The 15,329-nt window shown below is 33.1% G+C and overlaps 8 protein-coding genes across 8 annotated transcripts; 4 read left to right on the top strand and 4 right to left on the bottom strand. All coding sequences in view use genetic code 12, as the record gives it.

Annotated features, from left to right (window-relative positions):
• Window positions 1–134: 134 nt before the first annotated feature.
• CD36_30080 (conserved hypothetical protein) lies at window positions 135–632 on the bottom strand (the record flags this gene model as incomplete). The annotated part of the gene is made up of 1 exon (XM_002421982.1): window positions 135–632. One exon carries the CDS (start codon window positions 630–632, stop codon window positions 135–137), a length of 498 nt encoding a protein of 165 aa, XP_002422027.1.
• Window positions 633–3,025: 2,393 nt separating this feature from the next.
• Window positions 3,026–4,647, top strand: CD36_30070 (UDP-glucose pyrophosphorylase, putative; the record flags this gene model as incomplete). Its single annotated transcript, XM_002421981.1, has 2 exons — window positions 3,026–3,070; window positions 3,190–4,647. 2 exons carry the CDS (start codon window positions 3,026–3,028, stop codon window positions 4,645–4,647), a joined length of 1,503 nt encoding a protein of 500 aa, XP_002422026.1.
• A 158-nt stretch (window positions 4,648–4,805) lies between these two features.
• Window positions 4,806–5,207, bottom strand: CD36_30060 (tubulin-folding cofactor A, putative; the record flags this gene model as incomplete). Its single annotated transcript, XM_002421980.1, has 1 exon — window positions 4,806–5,207. One exon carries the CDS (start codon window positions 5,205–5,207, stop codon window positions 4,806–4,808), a length of 402 nt encoding a protein of 133 aa, XP_002422025.1.
• Window positions 5,208–5,361: 154 nt separating this feature from the next.
• CD36_30040 (spore wall maturation protein, putative) lies at window positions 5,362–6,885 on the bottom strand (the record flags this gene model as incomplete). Its single annotated transcript, XM_002421979.1, has 1 exon — window positions 5,362–6,885. One exon carries the CDS (start codon window positions 6,883–6,885, stop codon window positions 5,362–5,364), a length of 1,524 nt encoding a protein of 507 aa, XP_002422024.1.
• Window positions 6,886–7,629: 744 nt separating this feature from the next.
• Window positions 7,630–9,063, top strand: DIT2 (cytochrome p450-Dit2 homologue, putative; the record flags this gene model as incomplete). Its single annotated transcript, XM_002421978.1, has 1 exon — window positions 7,630–9,063. One exon carries the CDS (start codon window positions 7,630–7,632, stop codon window positions 9,061–9,063), a length of 1,434 nt encoding a protein of 477 aa, XP_002422023.1.
• A 429-nt stretch (window positions 9,064–9,492) lies between these two features.
• CD36_30010 (Major Facilitator Superfamily (MFS) transporter, putative) lies at window positions 9,493–11,073 on the top strand (the record flags this gene model as incomplete). The annotated part of the gene is made up of 1 exon (XM_002421977.1): window positions 9,493–11,073. The coding sequence occupies one exon, from the start codon at window positions 9,493–9,495 to the stop codon at window positions 11,071–11,073; it is 1,581 nt and encodes a 526-aa protein (XP_002422022.1).
• A 279-nt stretch (window positions 11,074–11,352) lies between these two features.
• CD36_29990 (autophagy-related protein, putative) lies at window positions 11,353–12,867 on the top strand (the record flags this gene model as incomplete). Its single annotated transcript, XM_002421976.1, has 1 exon — window positions 11,353–12,867. The coding sequence occupies one exon, from the start codon at window positions 11,353–11,355 to the stop codon at window positions 12,865–12,867; it is 1,515 nt and encodes a 504-aa protein (XP_002422021.1).
• Window positions 12,868–12,922: 55 nt separating this feature from the next.
• Window positions 12,923–14,581, bottom strand: CD36_29980 (phosphatidylserine receptor, putative; the record flags this gene model as incomplete). Its single annotated transcript, XM_002421975.1, has 1 exon — window positions 12,923–14,581. One exon carries the CDS (start codon window positions 14,579–14,581, stop codon window positions 12,923–12,925), a length of 1,659 nt encoding a protein of 552 aa, XP_002422020.1.
• Window positions 14,582–15,329: the final 748 nt, after the last annotated feature.

Raw genomic sequence — 15,329 nt, 5'->3', positions numbered from 1 at the left:
TTACAATTATAATGTATAATATAGTTTTTAAAATCTATATATTAAAAGTTATGTAATTGAAGGAGAGGGGGGGTGGGGGCGTGAGGAAAATTGATCATTAATGGAGTAGTTTCATGAAAATGAATAATTATGGGTCATCCTAAGTATTTATGAGTTTTTAATTGATTAATTGATATTGATTCAGAATTATTTAAATCAAGATCGGAATCATAATCTGAATCAATTGATGGATCTCTATTGATTATTTTTGGTGGTGATTCTTCTTTATCGTCCTCTTCTTCCTCCTCCTCCTCTTCTTCTTGTTCTTGTTGATGACCAATTTCATCTTTATGTTCTAGATTAGTGTTATCCGATCGTTCTGTATCATTGGTGGTATTATCTAATTTATTCCGTTCTTGTTTCTTAAGATCATATACGCTTTTTATCTTAAATTCTTCTTCCTCCTCTTCTCCCTCATCTTCTTCATTATATGCTATGTTGATTAATTTCTTTTTCAATTTATTGTTATTTGATTCCATTGATATGTTGTTTAGATTTGATAAATTTGAGTAAGAACTTGAAAGTGTTGATTGGTTTTTGTGTGAATTAAAAAGTCCAGTGATTTCTTTTTTTTTTTTTTCCCTTTCTATCATCTCATCTCTCTAAATAGTATTGTTATATAGATATTGCTTTATATAAAAAAAAATTTACTTTTCAATGACTTATTCTTTCTTTCTTTATTTCTTCTAGTGATTATTCAATAATATCGTTGTTCATATATTTTCAAAAAAACAAGAAGACGAGGACTTCCTATAGGTTAGTTTGAAACTAAGTCAGACACATACACAACTCACCAACCAAACAAGATAAAACCAAAAGGGGTTAAAAGATTCATCAATATAAAATTGTTTTTTAATTGAATAGTTTCCCAAAAGCTTGACATACTGAGGTACGGTATATATTTGTGGATATCTTAACAAATGATAAATTTAGGGGGGTGGTATACCAAAAATTGATGAATATTTCCATCTTATCAAAAACGAGCCAAATTGTGGGCTTCATGTAAACCGGTCATGATGTCCGAGTGGTTAAGGAGTTGCCCTGCTATATTCTTGATTTCAGTCAGGAAAGCAGTTTGTTAGGCAATGGGCTCTGCCTTCGCAGGTTCGAATCCTGTTCATGACGGATTCTTTTTTTTTAGAGAAACTTCAACTATTATTTTTTCTTTTCAAATAACAGCTATATGTGGAGAAATTGGCTTGCTTTTTTTACTTTATCGTTGGGTCTATATTACCATCTAGTTAGAATTGTTGTTCTATTTTTTTTTTTTTTGTTGAAATTTCAACGAATATTCCTGGGTAAAAAAAATTGTGGATTGTTAACTATGAGTAAGAGAAAATATTGTTAGAAGGTTCAAAGATCAGGAATATACGAAATACCAAACCTGGTACAGACAAAGCCAAGTTATTATTTATTTTAATGGCATGGCATTATGTGTGCCAGTTTAGACGAGAGATAACGATGATATCATCGTCTAGCAGGAGCCACTACTGTTGTTCCCCTTTTTCTAGTTAGGTTTCTATTCGCAAAGGCTGTAAAAATGAAGATTAATTAATTCAGTTTTGGAAGTTCAATGCAATTTATTTTCACTTTCCAATCACGTTATTTTTTTTTTACTTACAACAAGAATGTTGCTATTTTTTACAAGTCAAATCTGACGTTAATTGAATATATACAAGTTTTCTTTCTTGTAACGTTCAGGTACTAAGGCAGACAGTCTTGATAATACAACAATGAGGGACCCCGCCAGCAACAACAATCAAACAGAAGGAACAAAGCGAACAAATAAGACGAAGACGAAAAGAAAAGCAAACTAAAAAACAAAATTGGAAACAAATTTGTGCGTTTTGTCCCTGACACGTAGTCGGAATTTTTCATTATACCGGACTTTTTTCTTTCTTTCTTTCTTCCTTTCATACATTTAATCCTCCACAATTATACCAACTTGATTTAGAATCTTGTTTCAGTTTGTTTAATCGTTGGTTTCATATATATCTACGTTTGTCAAATTTTTAAGGACATGGTACCCTTTTTTTGATTTCTTTACACCACCTGGTCATAAAATTACTTATTTTTGTGATATTTTTATATTTTTTTTAGCCCGCCTTAGAATTCTTGATCCTAATTATAGAAGTTAGACAAAAAGAAAATCAACTACAACTTAACACTAGTTGTTGTTGTTGTTGGGTTGGGGGATTCGACTATTAAGTTAGGTTAAATTCTATTACAGGTAACAAAATGTGTAATAAAAAAAAAGCTGAACAACACATAGACACGTTCTCTGTTAACTTTGCTAAAGCGTATTTGCTATAGAAAATCAATTCTCTTTTAATAGTGAAATTAACAACCGAAGAAGAAGAAAAATTGGGATTAAGCTTGGTTCTCCTATGATTGCCCAACTCAATTTATATGTATATTAATTTCACGCCACTTCTGTTTATAATACCATGTATATGTAATCATATAGCAATGGGCATGTTATTTTTTTCTTTGCATTCCCCCCCCCCCCTTTTTTTTCATCAGGAGGACTTTCGGGATATAGACCACTCGTGCTTCACTGGCAAACCCACCAAAAAGGTTTAGTTTTTAGTTTTTAGTTTTTAGTTTTTGTAATATTTTTAGATTAAGAGAAAAAGTATTGTATGGCGTAGAATGTGTATCAAATTCTTTCTTTTTAACCCGAAATACATACCACCACCACGCTCACCACGAAGAACTATAATTTTTTGGCGGGAGTGGAGTGAAGTGGAGTGGAGTTGAGCGAGACAGAGAAAGAGAAAAAAGAAAATTAAGTAGAAATTTGAAATTAACCAACAAACAACAACATATAAGATCAAGTTTCACGAAATTAAGGAATCTTTTTTTTTTTTTTTTTCCCTTTTTTCCCAATTTATTTTTACTCCCTTTCTTTCTTTCTTTCTTTCTTTCAAGTTTAGTTTTATCTTTCAAACAATTTAGAACATTGCATTATTTCAATTGATTCAAAATGGCAACTACAGGAAAAAGACATGCAAAATCACAATCAACATATGTATGTACTCAACGTTGTTGTGAGCTATTCCATTAGTCCTCTCTCTTGTTTTTTTTTGTCACCCCTATTTGGGATGAACATTTTCCAGGTTATTTTTACTAACAATTGTTTCCCATTAGGCATTTGACAACACTGCAACCAATGTTACCGCCTCTCAAATGCGTAATGCATTGAACAACTTGGCCGATACTGTTGAAAACCCAGAACAAAAGAACAGATTCGAAAATGAAATGGACAATTTCTTTTCTTTGTTCAGAAGATATTTGACAGAAAAAGCATCTGGATCCACTTTAGATTGGGACAAAATCAGATCCCCATCTTCTGACGAAGTTGTTGAATATGGTGACTTGAACAGCAGCAACACCTCTGCTAATTTATCCAAATTGGCAGTTTTGAAATTGAATGGTGGTTTGGGTACTTCTATGGGTTGTGTTGGTCCTAAATCAGTCATTGAAGTTAGAGATGGCAACAATTTCTTGGATTTAGCCGTCAGACAAATTGAACACTTGAACAGAAAGTATGACGCAGACGTTCCATTGTTGTTAATGAACTCTTTCAACACTGATGCTGACACCGCCAAAATCATCAAAAAGTACCAAAGCCACAGAATTAGAGTGAAAACTTTTAATCAATCCAGATTCCCAAGAATTTACAAGGATTCTTTGCTTCCAGTTCCAGAATCTTTTGACGACTCTCTTGAAGCTTGGTATCCACCAGGTCATGGTGATTTGTTTGAAGCTTTGGTTCAATCTGGTGAGTTAGATGCCTTGTTAGCTCAAGGAAGAGAAATCTTATTTGTTTCTAATGGTGATAACTTGGGTGCCACTGTTGACTCCAAGATTTTAGATCACATGATTGAAACTGGTGCTGAATATATTATGGAATTGACCCCTAAAACCAGAGCTGATGTTAAAGGGGGTACTTTAATCAATTACCAAGGTGAAGTAAGATTATTGGAAATTGCTCAAGTTCCAAAAGAACACGTTGAAGAATTCAAGAGTATTAAAAAATTCAAATACTTTAACACTAATAACTTGTGGATCAACTTGAGAGCCATCAAGAAATTGGTTGAAGCAAATGCTATTGAAGTGGAAATCATTCCAAATCAAAAGACCATTTCTCATGGCAAATCAGATATCAATGTGTTACAATTAGAAACTGCCGTTGGTGCCGCCATCAGACACTTTAAAGGTGCCCATGGGGTTGTTGTTCCAAGATCCAGATTCTTACCAGTTAAAACTTGTTCTGATTTGTTGCTAGTCAAGTCTGATTTATTCTATTTAGAACACGGTGCCTTGGTGTTAGATCCAACTAGAGATGGGTTCTCTAATCCATTGATTAAATTGGGTTCCCATTTCAAGAAAGTCAGCGGATTCCAATCTAGAATTCCTTACATTCCAAAGATTTTGGAATTGGATCATTTGACCATTACAGGTAATGTTACAATTGGTAAAGGTGTTCAATTGAAAGGAACAGTGATTATTGTTTGTAACGATGGTGACAAAATTGATATTCCAAATGGTGCTATCTTAGAAAATGTTGTGGTTACTGGTAACTTAACTATATTGGAACATTAAGGAAACTAGAATTTCCAAGAGAAATGATATTCAAAATAAACTAAACTAAAGTAAAGTAAAGTACCTATTAATCTGTGAAACAAGAAAATAAATCATTAAAATTTCAATTTTATATATTAAATATTTTTGTTGTAAAAAAAAAAAATGTACACACTGTATTAAAGTAATTCTTTAGCTTCAGTAACGTCTTCATCACCTTTATAAGAGTCTAAAAATTCTCTTAAAGCTTGTCTATATTGAGTTATCTTTTTGGTAACTTCAGGTACCATTCTCTGGGATTCTTCTAAAACTTGGATTTGTTTCTTCAACTCATACTCGTCAGCATTATTTGCCTTCATCTGATTAACATGTTGTTCTTGTTCAGCAACTTCTTGTTTACACAACTTTTCTTCTTTGATTAATCTTTTCAAAGCATTGACTTTGATTTGTAATGGTGAAGGTCCCATGATGATGACAGGTAAATAATTATTGTAGACTTGATCTGGTGTAAAGAGATTACCTAAATCACGAAATTTTTTTTTCTTGTTTGTTGTTTTTATTTTTCTTCGTTTTTTTTCCATTCGTGTTTACATGAATCCTGTTCGTTCGTTTTCACTCTCGTCACAGTTGGCCACAACCTATCGTCAGAAGAAGAAACAATAATCCAACGGAACAAACACACAAAGAAAACAAATGGATAGATAAGATTAGGGTTTTTTTTTATTATTATTTATACTATTCATTACTAAAGAAAATATAATGAAGGTTATTGGCATCCCACCCACCACTACCATTACCCTTACGTATTTCTTCCTCAACTTTATTTGATTTGATAATAAAATAAATATCACAATTATCAATTTTAACAACTGAATTATGCCACGGGGTTGGTATATGTAACAAATCTGTATTTCTGGGCTCTTTATGGTCCTGGATAGTATTGATGGGGCGACATTGATTCTCACCAATTTTAGATAACAAAGAAATACCAAATTTGGGACCTGAATTACAATGGGCATGGATTGAAAATCTTAAATGGAATGGGAACATCAATTCAACCAAATTCGAATAAGCATCATTTCGTTTAATCATTTCAAAAGCAATTTTAGCAACAATTTTCTTAAATTTTTTCCTTGTCATATGAGATGTTGTGGGATGAAGGGCCAAATCTTCAGTCATAAATTTGGAAAATCCTCTAAATAATGATAATCTAGGATGTCCCGTTGTTGTTATATCCTGTCTCAATTTCCCACAATCAGTATCACAGGAGGAAACCAAAATCTTTCTACAAAATTCCGATTGTTCATCAATTTCAGTGTGAAGATGGTGTCCCAAAGTAACATTGTCAACCCAACTAACATTAAACCCAGAGCTTCCAAGCTTGAAAATTTCTGGTAAAGAACAAAAACGTATTGGGTTAGAATCTTTTGGTTTTAAACCCTGGTACAAGCTTTGCAATCCTTGGAAATATCGATTAACCTTAAAATCATCAACACCAATACAATCACTAAACACATGACCGTCACTAACAATCCAAATAATAATACCTGGGGGATATATTTTTGCAATAGAATTAGCAAATTGAATCAATCGAGAGAGTGCCAATTCCTCTCCCTTATCTGGCATATCTCCAGCAACTTTTTCAATGTTAGATGATTTACATGGAAAGGCAGGTAAAACAGCTTCTAGTGGTTGCCAGCGTGAAGTGAAAAAATTAATGCTTTCACTGAAAAATGCTTCCCCCACAGATTCCCATTGATCATTTTCAACAGTGTGTTTTAATTCGTTAGCAAAAGTGTTTGCAACCATTTTTGTATACACATCATAATCATTGATAGATTTGCCTTTTTGAAAATATACTCTAGCCAGAGTAGCCAACAAGTTAATAAACCAATAATCAAAATCAGTAACATTGAACTGAATAGTAATTAATCCTTGCCAAATTTCTGGTTCTACTTGCTTTTCCCAAAAGTAGCACTCATCATCAATTTTCAATTGAGTCAAACCATTTTGGAAATATATCCGATTAATTTCATTCTTTGGAATCACATTGAATATATTTTCAACTTCAAAGCTATTATAACACCGATAACTTAAAAATCCAGAACTATTTCTAGTATATATCAAACGAATACATTCATAAATTGTATCGGGATCTTGCTTCAATATTTGTTGTTGCTTTTGTTCAAACGAATCTGTATCAACCGTGGTATTACTACTTGTATTTGAATTCAACGATAAAGTGGAAGACGATTTCATAGTTCTGATAAAAACAAGAAAAAAAAAAATTGGCCCTATAAGTATACTATATTTCTGTTAACCCTAAAAAACAAGAATAGAAGATTTCAATAATCTAGGCTTGGCCTTTTTATATAATTAATCAATTTTTTCTAAAGAGAATCAGTTATACTACAACCACATCGGAGGTGGTGGGCCCCATTTTTGTTTTTGTCAGGGATGTGTTTTTCTTTCCCTTTCCCTTTTTCAATCCAAAACAAAGTATCTACGGTAAACGCATTGCTATGCCATTAGGGTTGTACTTGCAAGATTTAGCTTTTTATCTTCCCCAAAGCATGGTTAATTATTAAAGAAAAAAGACCAATTGGGAAGTGAAAACTTAACTTATGGTGCAGTTTGAATGTGCTTTGATGTACCTGTGATAGTTTGTTTCCAATATGCATGAATCTATATTTGCAACTCCTTTTGGGGAAATTGCAGCCAATCTTTAACAAGAAAAAAAAAAAAATCAACCCAAAATTGGAAAACTAAAAATAGACAATGAAATTTCCAAGACTCCTTTTTTGCACAGATAACCCTTTTGCTATTTGAGAACCATCCGGGTGATACTAGCCTTGCTCTTTCCTCTTAAACAAGTTAACAGATAAATGAGTTTCTTTATTTTAAAAACAGGCAATATTGAAACAGTTCATTTCTTTTGATTTTTTTTTTTTTTTTTTTGTTAATTTGTTGTGCCACGATTAAAATTCAAATTGAAAAGTCTCAATGCTTCAACTATTGAAATATATCTTTATTGGAGGATTCACATATTTGCTTTATTTGATTTTGGAGATAGTTTTCCCACCATTCAATTTTCCTAGAAATATCCCAACAATACCATTTTATGTGTCGTTTTTAGGTGCTTGCACTAGTTTAGATCAAGAGGATATCTACAAATTATATCTACGGGAAAAATTGGAAAAATATGGGGCTGTTAAAATGTACTTTGCATCAAGATGGAATATTTTAATCACCAAACCAGATTTCTTACTTGAAATGTTTAAGAATGAAGATGTATTTGCCAAAAGTGGCAATCATGTCAAGATTCCAAACTCAGTTTTGGCAACTTATACTGGGGACAATATCATTAGTGCTCATGGAGAATTGTGGAAACTATACCGAGATGTTGTTGCCCAAAGTATCCAATTTCCTGATTTGAAACCGATTTTCAAGAATACACACAAGTTGTTACGATTTATCAATAATGAAATGGGATCAGCAAATCAAACCACTATTTCAGTCACAGATATATTACAGAAATATTCCTTGGCTAATGTATGTGAATCTGTCCTTGGCGTTAATTTTAATGTACTCGATGACAAGCAATCACTTATGCATGAGAAAATCAAGTATGTTAAGCTGCAAATATTTAATCCCATTTTCTTGAATTTTCCCTATTTTGACAATTTCCCTATTCCAAGTCGACTTAAGGCAAGAAGAGAAGTGATTGGGTTCCGCAAATGGTATGGTCAAAGTCTTGTAGAAAAGTATAATTTACAATTGCCAAACTCAGCAGCTACAAAGTTAGTGGATTCTTTGATCAAAGAAAAATTGACAGAAAAGCAATTTTTGGATAATGCTATAATTTTAATGATAGCTGGTCATGAAAATCCATTATTATTAATGTTGTCGTTGTTATACGTTGTTTCCAAATACCCACAAGTCCAAGAATTAATACGTAATGAGACAGAACCAACAAAACCTTACTTTCATTCAGTCATTTATGAGACTCTAAGAATGTATCCACCATTGGGATTAATCATAAATAGATGTACAACTAGAATCACCAAATTAGGCAATATTGTTATCCCTAAGAATGTTTATTGCGGTTACAATAATTTTGGTACGGGAAGGGATAGAAATGTATGGGGGTCAGATGCTGATACTTTCAAACCAGAACGATGGGGAGTAGAAATTGATGAAATTAACAAGAAATTTACTTTAGCTAAAAGATCAGCTGAGTTGCCTGCATTTCATGGCAGGAAAAGAGCATGCTTGGGTGAGAAGTATGCATTGTTTGAAGTTAAACAATTCTTATTGGCAATTCTAGGTGATTATAAAGTGTCTCTAGACCCAACTTGGAAAGAACAATTGACAGCTGCTGGGCCAATTAGCCCCTTGCAATTGAAAATAAAATTTGAAAAACTTACAGTTTCCTAAATAATTATAAAGTTTTGTCAAAAAGAAGGAAAACATACATACGTATAATAACAATAAAAAAAAGATATTGGAATATGTTGGAATATAATGATAAAAATACTTTATAGTTTTTATGTTTCCTAATTTTTTTTTTTTACTTTTGCTTTTGTTTGCTTTTATTGAATGAAGAATGCAGTACATACCATATAGTATATAACTTGCGTTTGCTAACAGAAAACACCCCACACTCACTTCCCCTGTAAGCTAAGCATTTGGAAATCAATATTTCACTCTCCGTGCTCTACAATTGTAAAAGAAGGAAAGTCCAGATGTAATTACAGATTCCCCCAATGGCATAGTATGGCATGGTATGTACTACTTGATTTGTACAAATTTATGAGCGACAAAGACAAACAACCACAATAGGAAGTAATTATTGAATAGCAACTCATGTTAAATATAGTTACACTTGGATTGAAGTTCTATTTTTTTAGATTTGTGGATTGTTTTCCTTTTCTAACGAACAGTGTTACCAAACAAGAGATAATGTCTAAAAAAGAACAGCCAAAGCAAAATGAGATAGAAACAGACAACAAACAATCATCAACCGATTTGAATAATGGTAAGAGTGTTAGTGATTCTGAGAAGCAGAATGATTTGGAGAATCAAACTTCTCAAGAAAAACCTTATTGTGCCTTATCTTTGAAAAGGAAAACTATTATTATTGGCATTGTCACTATAGCTGGTTGTTTGGGTCCTATTTCAGGAAACATTTATATTCCCATTTTGCCACAATTGGAAAATGAATTTCACGTTTCTGCTCAAGTTATTAATGGAACAGTATCAGCATTTATGCTTGTATTTGCAATTGCCCCGTTGCTTTGGGCTTCATGGGCCGATTATGGTGGGAGGAAAACTCTATATTTGATACCATTAGTATTTTTCGTATTGGCAAATATTTTATTGGCAGCTACTCCAGCGAATATTGTTGGATTATACATTTTGCGAGTTTTACAAGCATTTGGAGCATCAAGTGTTATTTCAGTTGGTGCTGGAACAGTTGCTGATATCATAGAACCAAAACACCGAGCCAAAGCTATCTCTGTTTTTATGTGGGGACCTCAATTGGGTCCAGTATTGGGTCCAGTATTGTCAATAATTGCTTCAAAAGGACAATGGAGATGGATTTTTGGATTTTTGGCTTTTTTCGGATTTGCAGTCTATTTAATGATTTTGTTCTTTTTGCCTGAAACTTTAAGGTATCTAGTTGGTAATTGTTCCTGTTATAAAGATACTTCAATATATGTTAAACCACACTTGCGACAGAAAAAAATTGTTGATGGGTATCCGGTTCCTCCAAAACCAAGTTTCAAGAGTTATTGGATTTTAATAAAATTCAAACCAGTTTTGTTGTGTTCAATAAACTCGGGATTACTATTCGCAACATTTTATGGATTAATGGTAACTTTTGCTCATATTCTAAAATCAAAATACTCATTTACCGATGCACAAATTAGTGCTAGCTATTTGTGTCCCGGGATTTCTTTAATTGTAGGATCCACAATTGGCGGTTGGGCTTCTGATAAGATGCGAGCAGAAATAATCAAGCATAATCCTGATAAATACGTTCCTGAATACAGGTTCTCATTACAAATTCTAGGATTAGTAATATCAATTACCGGTGTAATTGGCTACGGGTGGACAGTACATAAACAAACAAATGTAGTTGCAGTATTCATATTCACTTTTTTGGGCGGATTTGGCATGACATGGGTATTTGTTGCAAATACCACATATTTGACTGAATGCACTACTGGACAACCAGCAACAAATGTTGCAATTGGTAATTTTGCACGAAACATATCTGCTACCATATGCACTGCAATAATAGATCCACTAATTTCTGCCATGGGGTTTGGTTGGTGTTTAACTGGATTGGGTTTAACCAATATATTGGGAATTTTCTTTGTAGTTATTTTATTAAAGTGGGGACCAGGTTGGAGACGGCAATTTTTAAATACAAGTACATAGATTTTAATAACCATTAAGTATATATTCTTGATATTCCACCGGGCAGTTACTATAACATTTCTTGATTAAATCTGTAGAACAAACAATTTAAACTAGATAGGGACGGGCCAGACCATCTTTTTTTTTTTTTTTTTAAATATTCTTTCCTACTTTGGATTAACGATATTTGCTCACAGGGCTGAGGTTTTCTTGTGTCTTTATTTTTCTATTTATAGGAGAATACTATACCTTAAAAATACCTACACTTTGACTGGAAAAGGCAAATAATAATAAACACCAATGAAAGTAAACCATAAACAAATTAGCAGCGTCAGTATTAACGAAGCAGTAGAAAGTAGTTCTGAAATACAAGAAGGGATTCCAAATAATAACAATAAAAATGACAAAAATCAGGAAAGTATTTGGAATAAGAAGAGCAGTTTCCATACATGGTTGGTTCTTTGTTATTCTACAGGACCAGTGGCCTCAATGAGTCGAACTTATGTTCCGGCATCAATTCAATCTATTGCAAGAAATGTAGGGAAAACAAGAATGAACCAACCTTGTGGTACACAGGGAAATGATTGCTATGTTAAGTTTGGATTTATAACTGTTCATCACACTTCCTACGTGTTGTACTTGCGGGCAGTCTCTACAGCCATTGAAGGCATAGTTGCTATTTTTTTAATGGGTATAGCTGATTATTCCAATTATAGAAAACTATTTCTTATATTTTCAATCCTAATCTATGGTTTTCTTGCCTTACCATTCATTGGTCTAACAAATAATGATTACCAAACGTTGGTACTAGCATCCATATTGTATTCCTTGCTAATAATTGACGATTCCATATACCAAATTCTTGAAGGTTCTTATATTCCTTTATTTATGAGAGCAGATAAAGAAAATCCAATGCAAAGAGGCTCTGTTGTGGCTGTTTTGGGGTTATTTCTTGGTAATTTGGGAGGTATAACTGCTCTTGTTATCGGTATTATCATTTCATATTCAAGCGGAACACCCGAAATAAAAGGATATCATAATTTTTTAATTGCAATAACAGTTGCTGGTTGCATGACAATTGTGTTATCATTATTTTCAGCTTTATATATTCCCAATGTCCAGGGAAAACCACGAGTTGACAGTTTTCTAGTTTTGCCATTCAAAAGATTTTTCAATTTATTGAAGGATATACAAAAATATCCAATGGCATTTCTTTATTGCATATCGTGGGTAATATGGAACGTGAGTTTTAATAACTTTATGAGTATGTTTCTTTTATTATTCAGATCAACGTTGGGATTAGGTAATTCAGATGCTGAATATACTGTTTATACTTTTATGTCCTATATCTGTTCCTCAGGGGGATCCCTTCTTTGGATGCTCCTATACCAAAAATGGAACAACAATATCAAATATTGGGGTTACGCCTTTTTGCTGGTCAGTTTGTTAGCCAATTTTTGGGGATGCTTAGGAATTAATAAATTGACTCCAATTGGATTTCAGAATCGATGGGAGTTTTGGGTTTTTGAAGTTTTCTATTCAGCAACTTCTTCAGCAATGAGGTCTTTAAATAGGTGTATATACTCTCTGTTGTTACCAGTGGGAAACGAAGCACAATACTTTGGGTTGGAGGTTACATTGGGAATTGCAAGTGGTTGGATTGGTAGCTTGGTCAATGCTGTAATCCAAGATAGAACCAATGATGATAGATTCCCATTCTTGCCTAATATGTTTCTAGTTATCGTCTCGCTTATATTATATTACTATGTTGATTTGCAAAAAGGTATGAACGACGTGGATAATGAAGAGTCATAATGAATTAGGTCTATACTACTATAAAAAAAATGCATATTTTTGTTACATGTGTTTTCTACTCGCTATCACTTACTTCATCAAAGTTAAATGAAAAAGTAGCTGTCTCTGAATTAGCTGGTTCAGTCAATTTCTCCCATGCCCTGCTTTTACCCGTTTCACGTTCATAATTCTTTAATTCGATTTTTTTTAACTTCTCCAACGCATCATTTAAAATATCTTCTTTACCATTATTGCTTAATAATTGCTTAAAAATCTCAAAGATTGGCATATCTGGCAAATCTTGTAATTCGCCACAATCCTCATTTAAATCAACTGTCAACAGGTTGAAGGCTTTCAAACACTCAATTAGAACTTCGTCACCGCTATCTTTAGCAATACAAGCCAAACATTGTTTGATTTCTTTTAATCTGAAACCACTAATTTGCTTAGGTTTGTTTTTCAAAAAATTCAAAACTTGGGCTAGTTTTGATTTCGGGACAAAGTTTTGTGTAATGGCAATTGAGTCATCTATGTTTATCACTGTATGCCACCATCCACTGGGCACATACATACATTCACCAGGGAAAGTTATTCCAATCAAGCATTCATCAATTTTGGTAGAATCATTAAAAAAACCCGAAATTACCCATTCTGTCACACTTACTGGAGATGTCACTTCGCTTTGTTCTTCATCAGTTCCCACACCTGGTGGTGTTATATGAGGAGGCAACATTACCCATAACTTTCTTCCCTGTATAGCTGCATTCCAGGCCGATGTAGAATTAGGATCTTTGTGGAAAGTAGAACCAGATCTAGCAGATCCCATAATTATCCAGGCATGGTCAGGTCGGCAATTAAATTTTTTATTATTGAACACAGTAAATAAATCATCTTGAAATATTTCTGGAACTTTGTATTCTTGTTTCAAAACTTTCATGGCATCACTTTTGCAATCAAATAAGTACAATGGATTTTCATCTTTATTATTGTGCAAATATTGTGAGTATTTTTTTAAATCCCAACTAACTGCCTCTTGTCTAAATTTTACATTAGGAAACTGATGGAACAACAATTCAAAATTCCAATTTGGCCAACGGTTAGAGTCCGAATTTACCAAGATAAATGGCGAAGAATGGTAAGCTGCATTGAATTCATCCAAATTTAAATTAGATTCCTGAATTCTTTGTATTCTTCCCCTTGGTAAGTCATCTAGTTGACCCAAAATTGCATCTCGGTGGTATACTTCTTCTTCCCTGATAATTTCACAAAACAATTTGGTATAGTCAATTTGAGAGCATTGGATAGGTCGGTATAACAAATCCGAGCACAACAAATTATCAGGTAATTGCAACCATTCTGTGTTTTCTCTAATATTTAACACAGTATTTCTCCAGGATCCTAGCCATGATTTGGTATCATAGTGTGCAATATTCTGCAAATACACTCTTTTCCAAATTTCTTCATCATACAAAAACGCATAGAGAATTCTTGATGTGTGTGATAGGTTTAATAATGATGGAGGATCTGTAATGTAACTAATAATATTCATTAGTATCTCATCTGGTAATATGCGGAGATCACCCAAAGAGTCCTTTCTTTGCTGTTGTAAGATTGGAGTTGAGGCAAGAAGCGAGTTCCCACTTGGCTTGACATTTAATGGATGCTTGACTAAAAAGCTATTAGTAGATATTGTTCGACGGGATTTGTTGTACTTGCGTCTCTTTTGGTCCATCATTAGCAAAGTCTGTAAAGTTGCAATAAATTGCCCCCAGCTGAAAAATATGCAAAATTTTCCTTTTTTTTTTTTCTTTCTTTTTTTTCTTATTCTCGGAGTCTTCGTCTATACAGAGGTTATTCTCTCATCTGGAACCAGAACAATGATCTAAAACTATATCATGACCCACATACAAAAATTTCTTTCTTTGATGATTTTGAAGTTCATTCTTTTTGATTAATGGCAATAGTCATACATTGTGCTGTGGTATATCTCACAGTTATTCAAAGAAGCTGGTCGCTTCTTTTGTATGTGCTTAGCACTAGTCCCAGGACAGTAATTCTATCTAAATCATGATAATTCAACTGGCAAATAGACTAGCTGCTAAATCAATTCCTTTTTTAAAACCACATGTCGGTTATTTTGTTTTTTGCAATGGCAATAATGTTTTATGTTTTCAAAATTAAGTCCAATGACTTGTTAAGATTCTGTTTACACGCGGCGTCATTTTCAAACAGCACAACAGTTGTATCAAACCTTATTATAACTAATCATTTTATGATTTCTTTTTTTCTTGAGTTCTTTCTTTCGGTCATTTTTGTATTTATTTCTGACTTCTTTTATGACTCTTCTTTGAATTCCAGTCTTTCGGTTTTTTTTCGGGGACGGGATTTGTTAGACGTGATTATCTCCACACACATAATTTACTAGTACGTATTTCGCAAGTTAGTTTATTTTTTTTTTTTGAATAGTCATACCACACCAACAC

This window comes from Candida dubliniensis, chromosome R (genome assembly GCF_000026945.1).
Source record: "Candida dubliniensis CD36 chromosome R, complete sequence".
NCBI lineage: Eukaryota > Fungi > Ascomycota > Pichiomycetes > Serinales > Debaryomycetaceae > Candida > Candida dubliniensis.
Note: the sequence above shows the minus strand (reverse complement) of the source record. Positions and strands in the feature narration are given on the sequence as shown.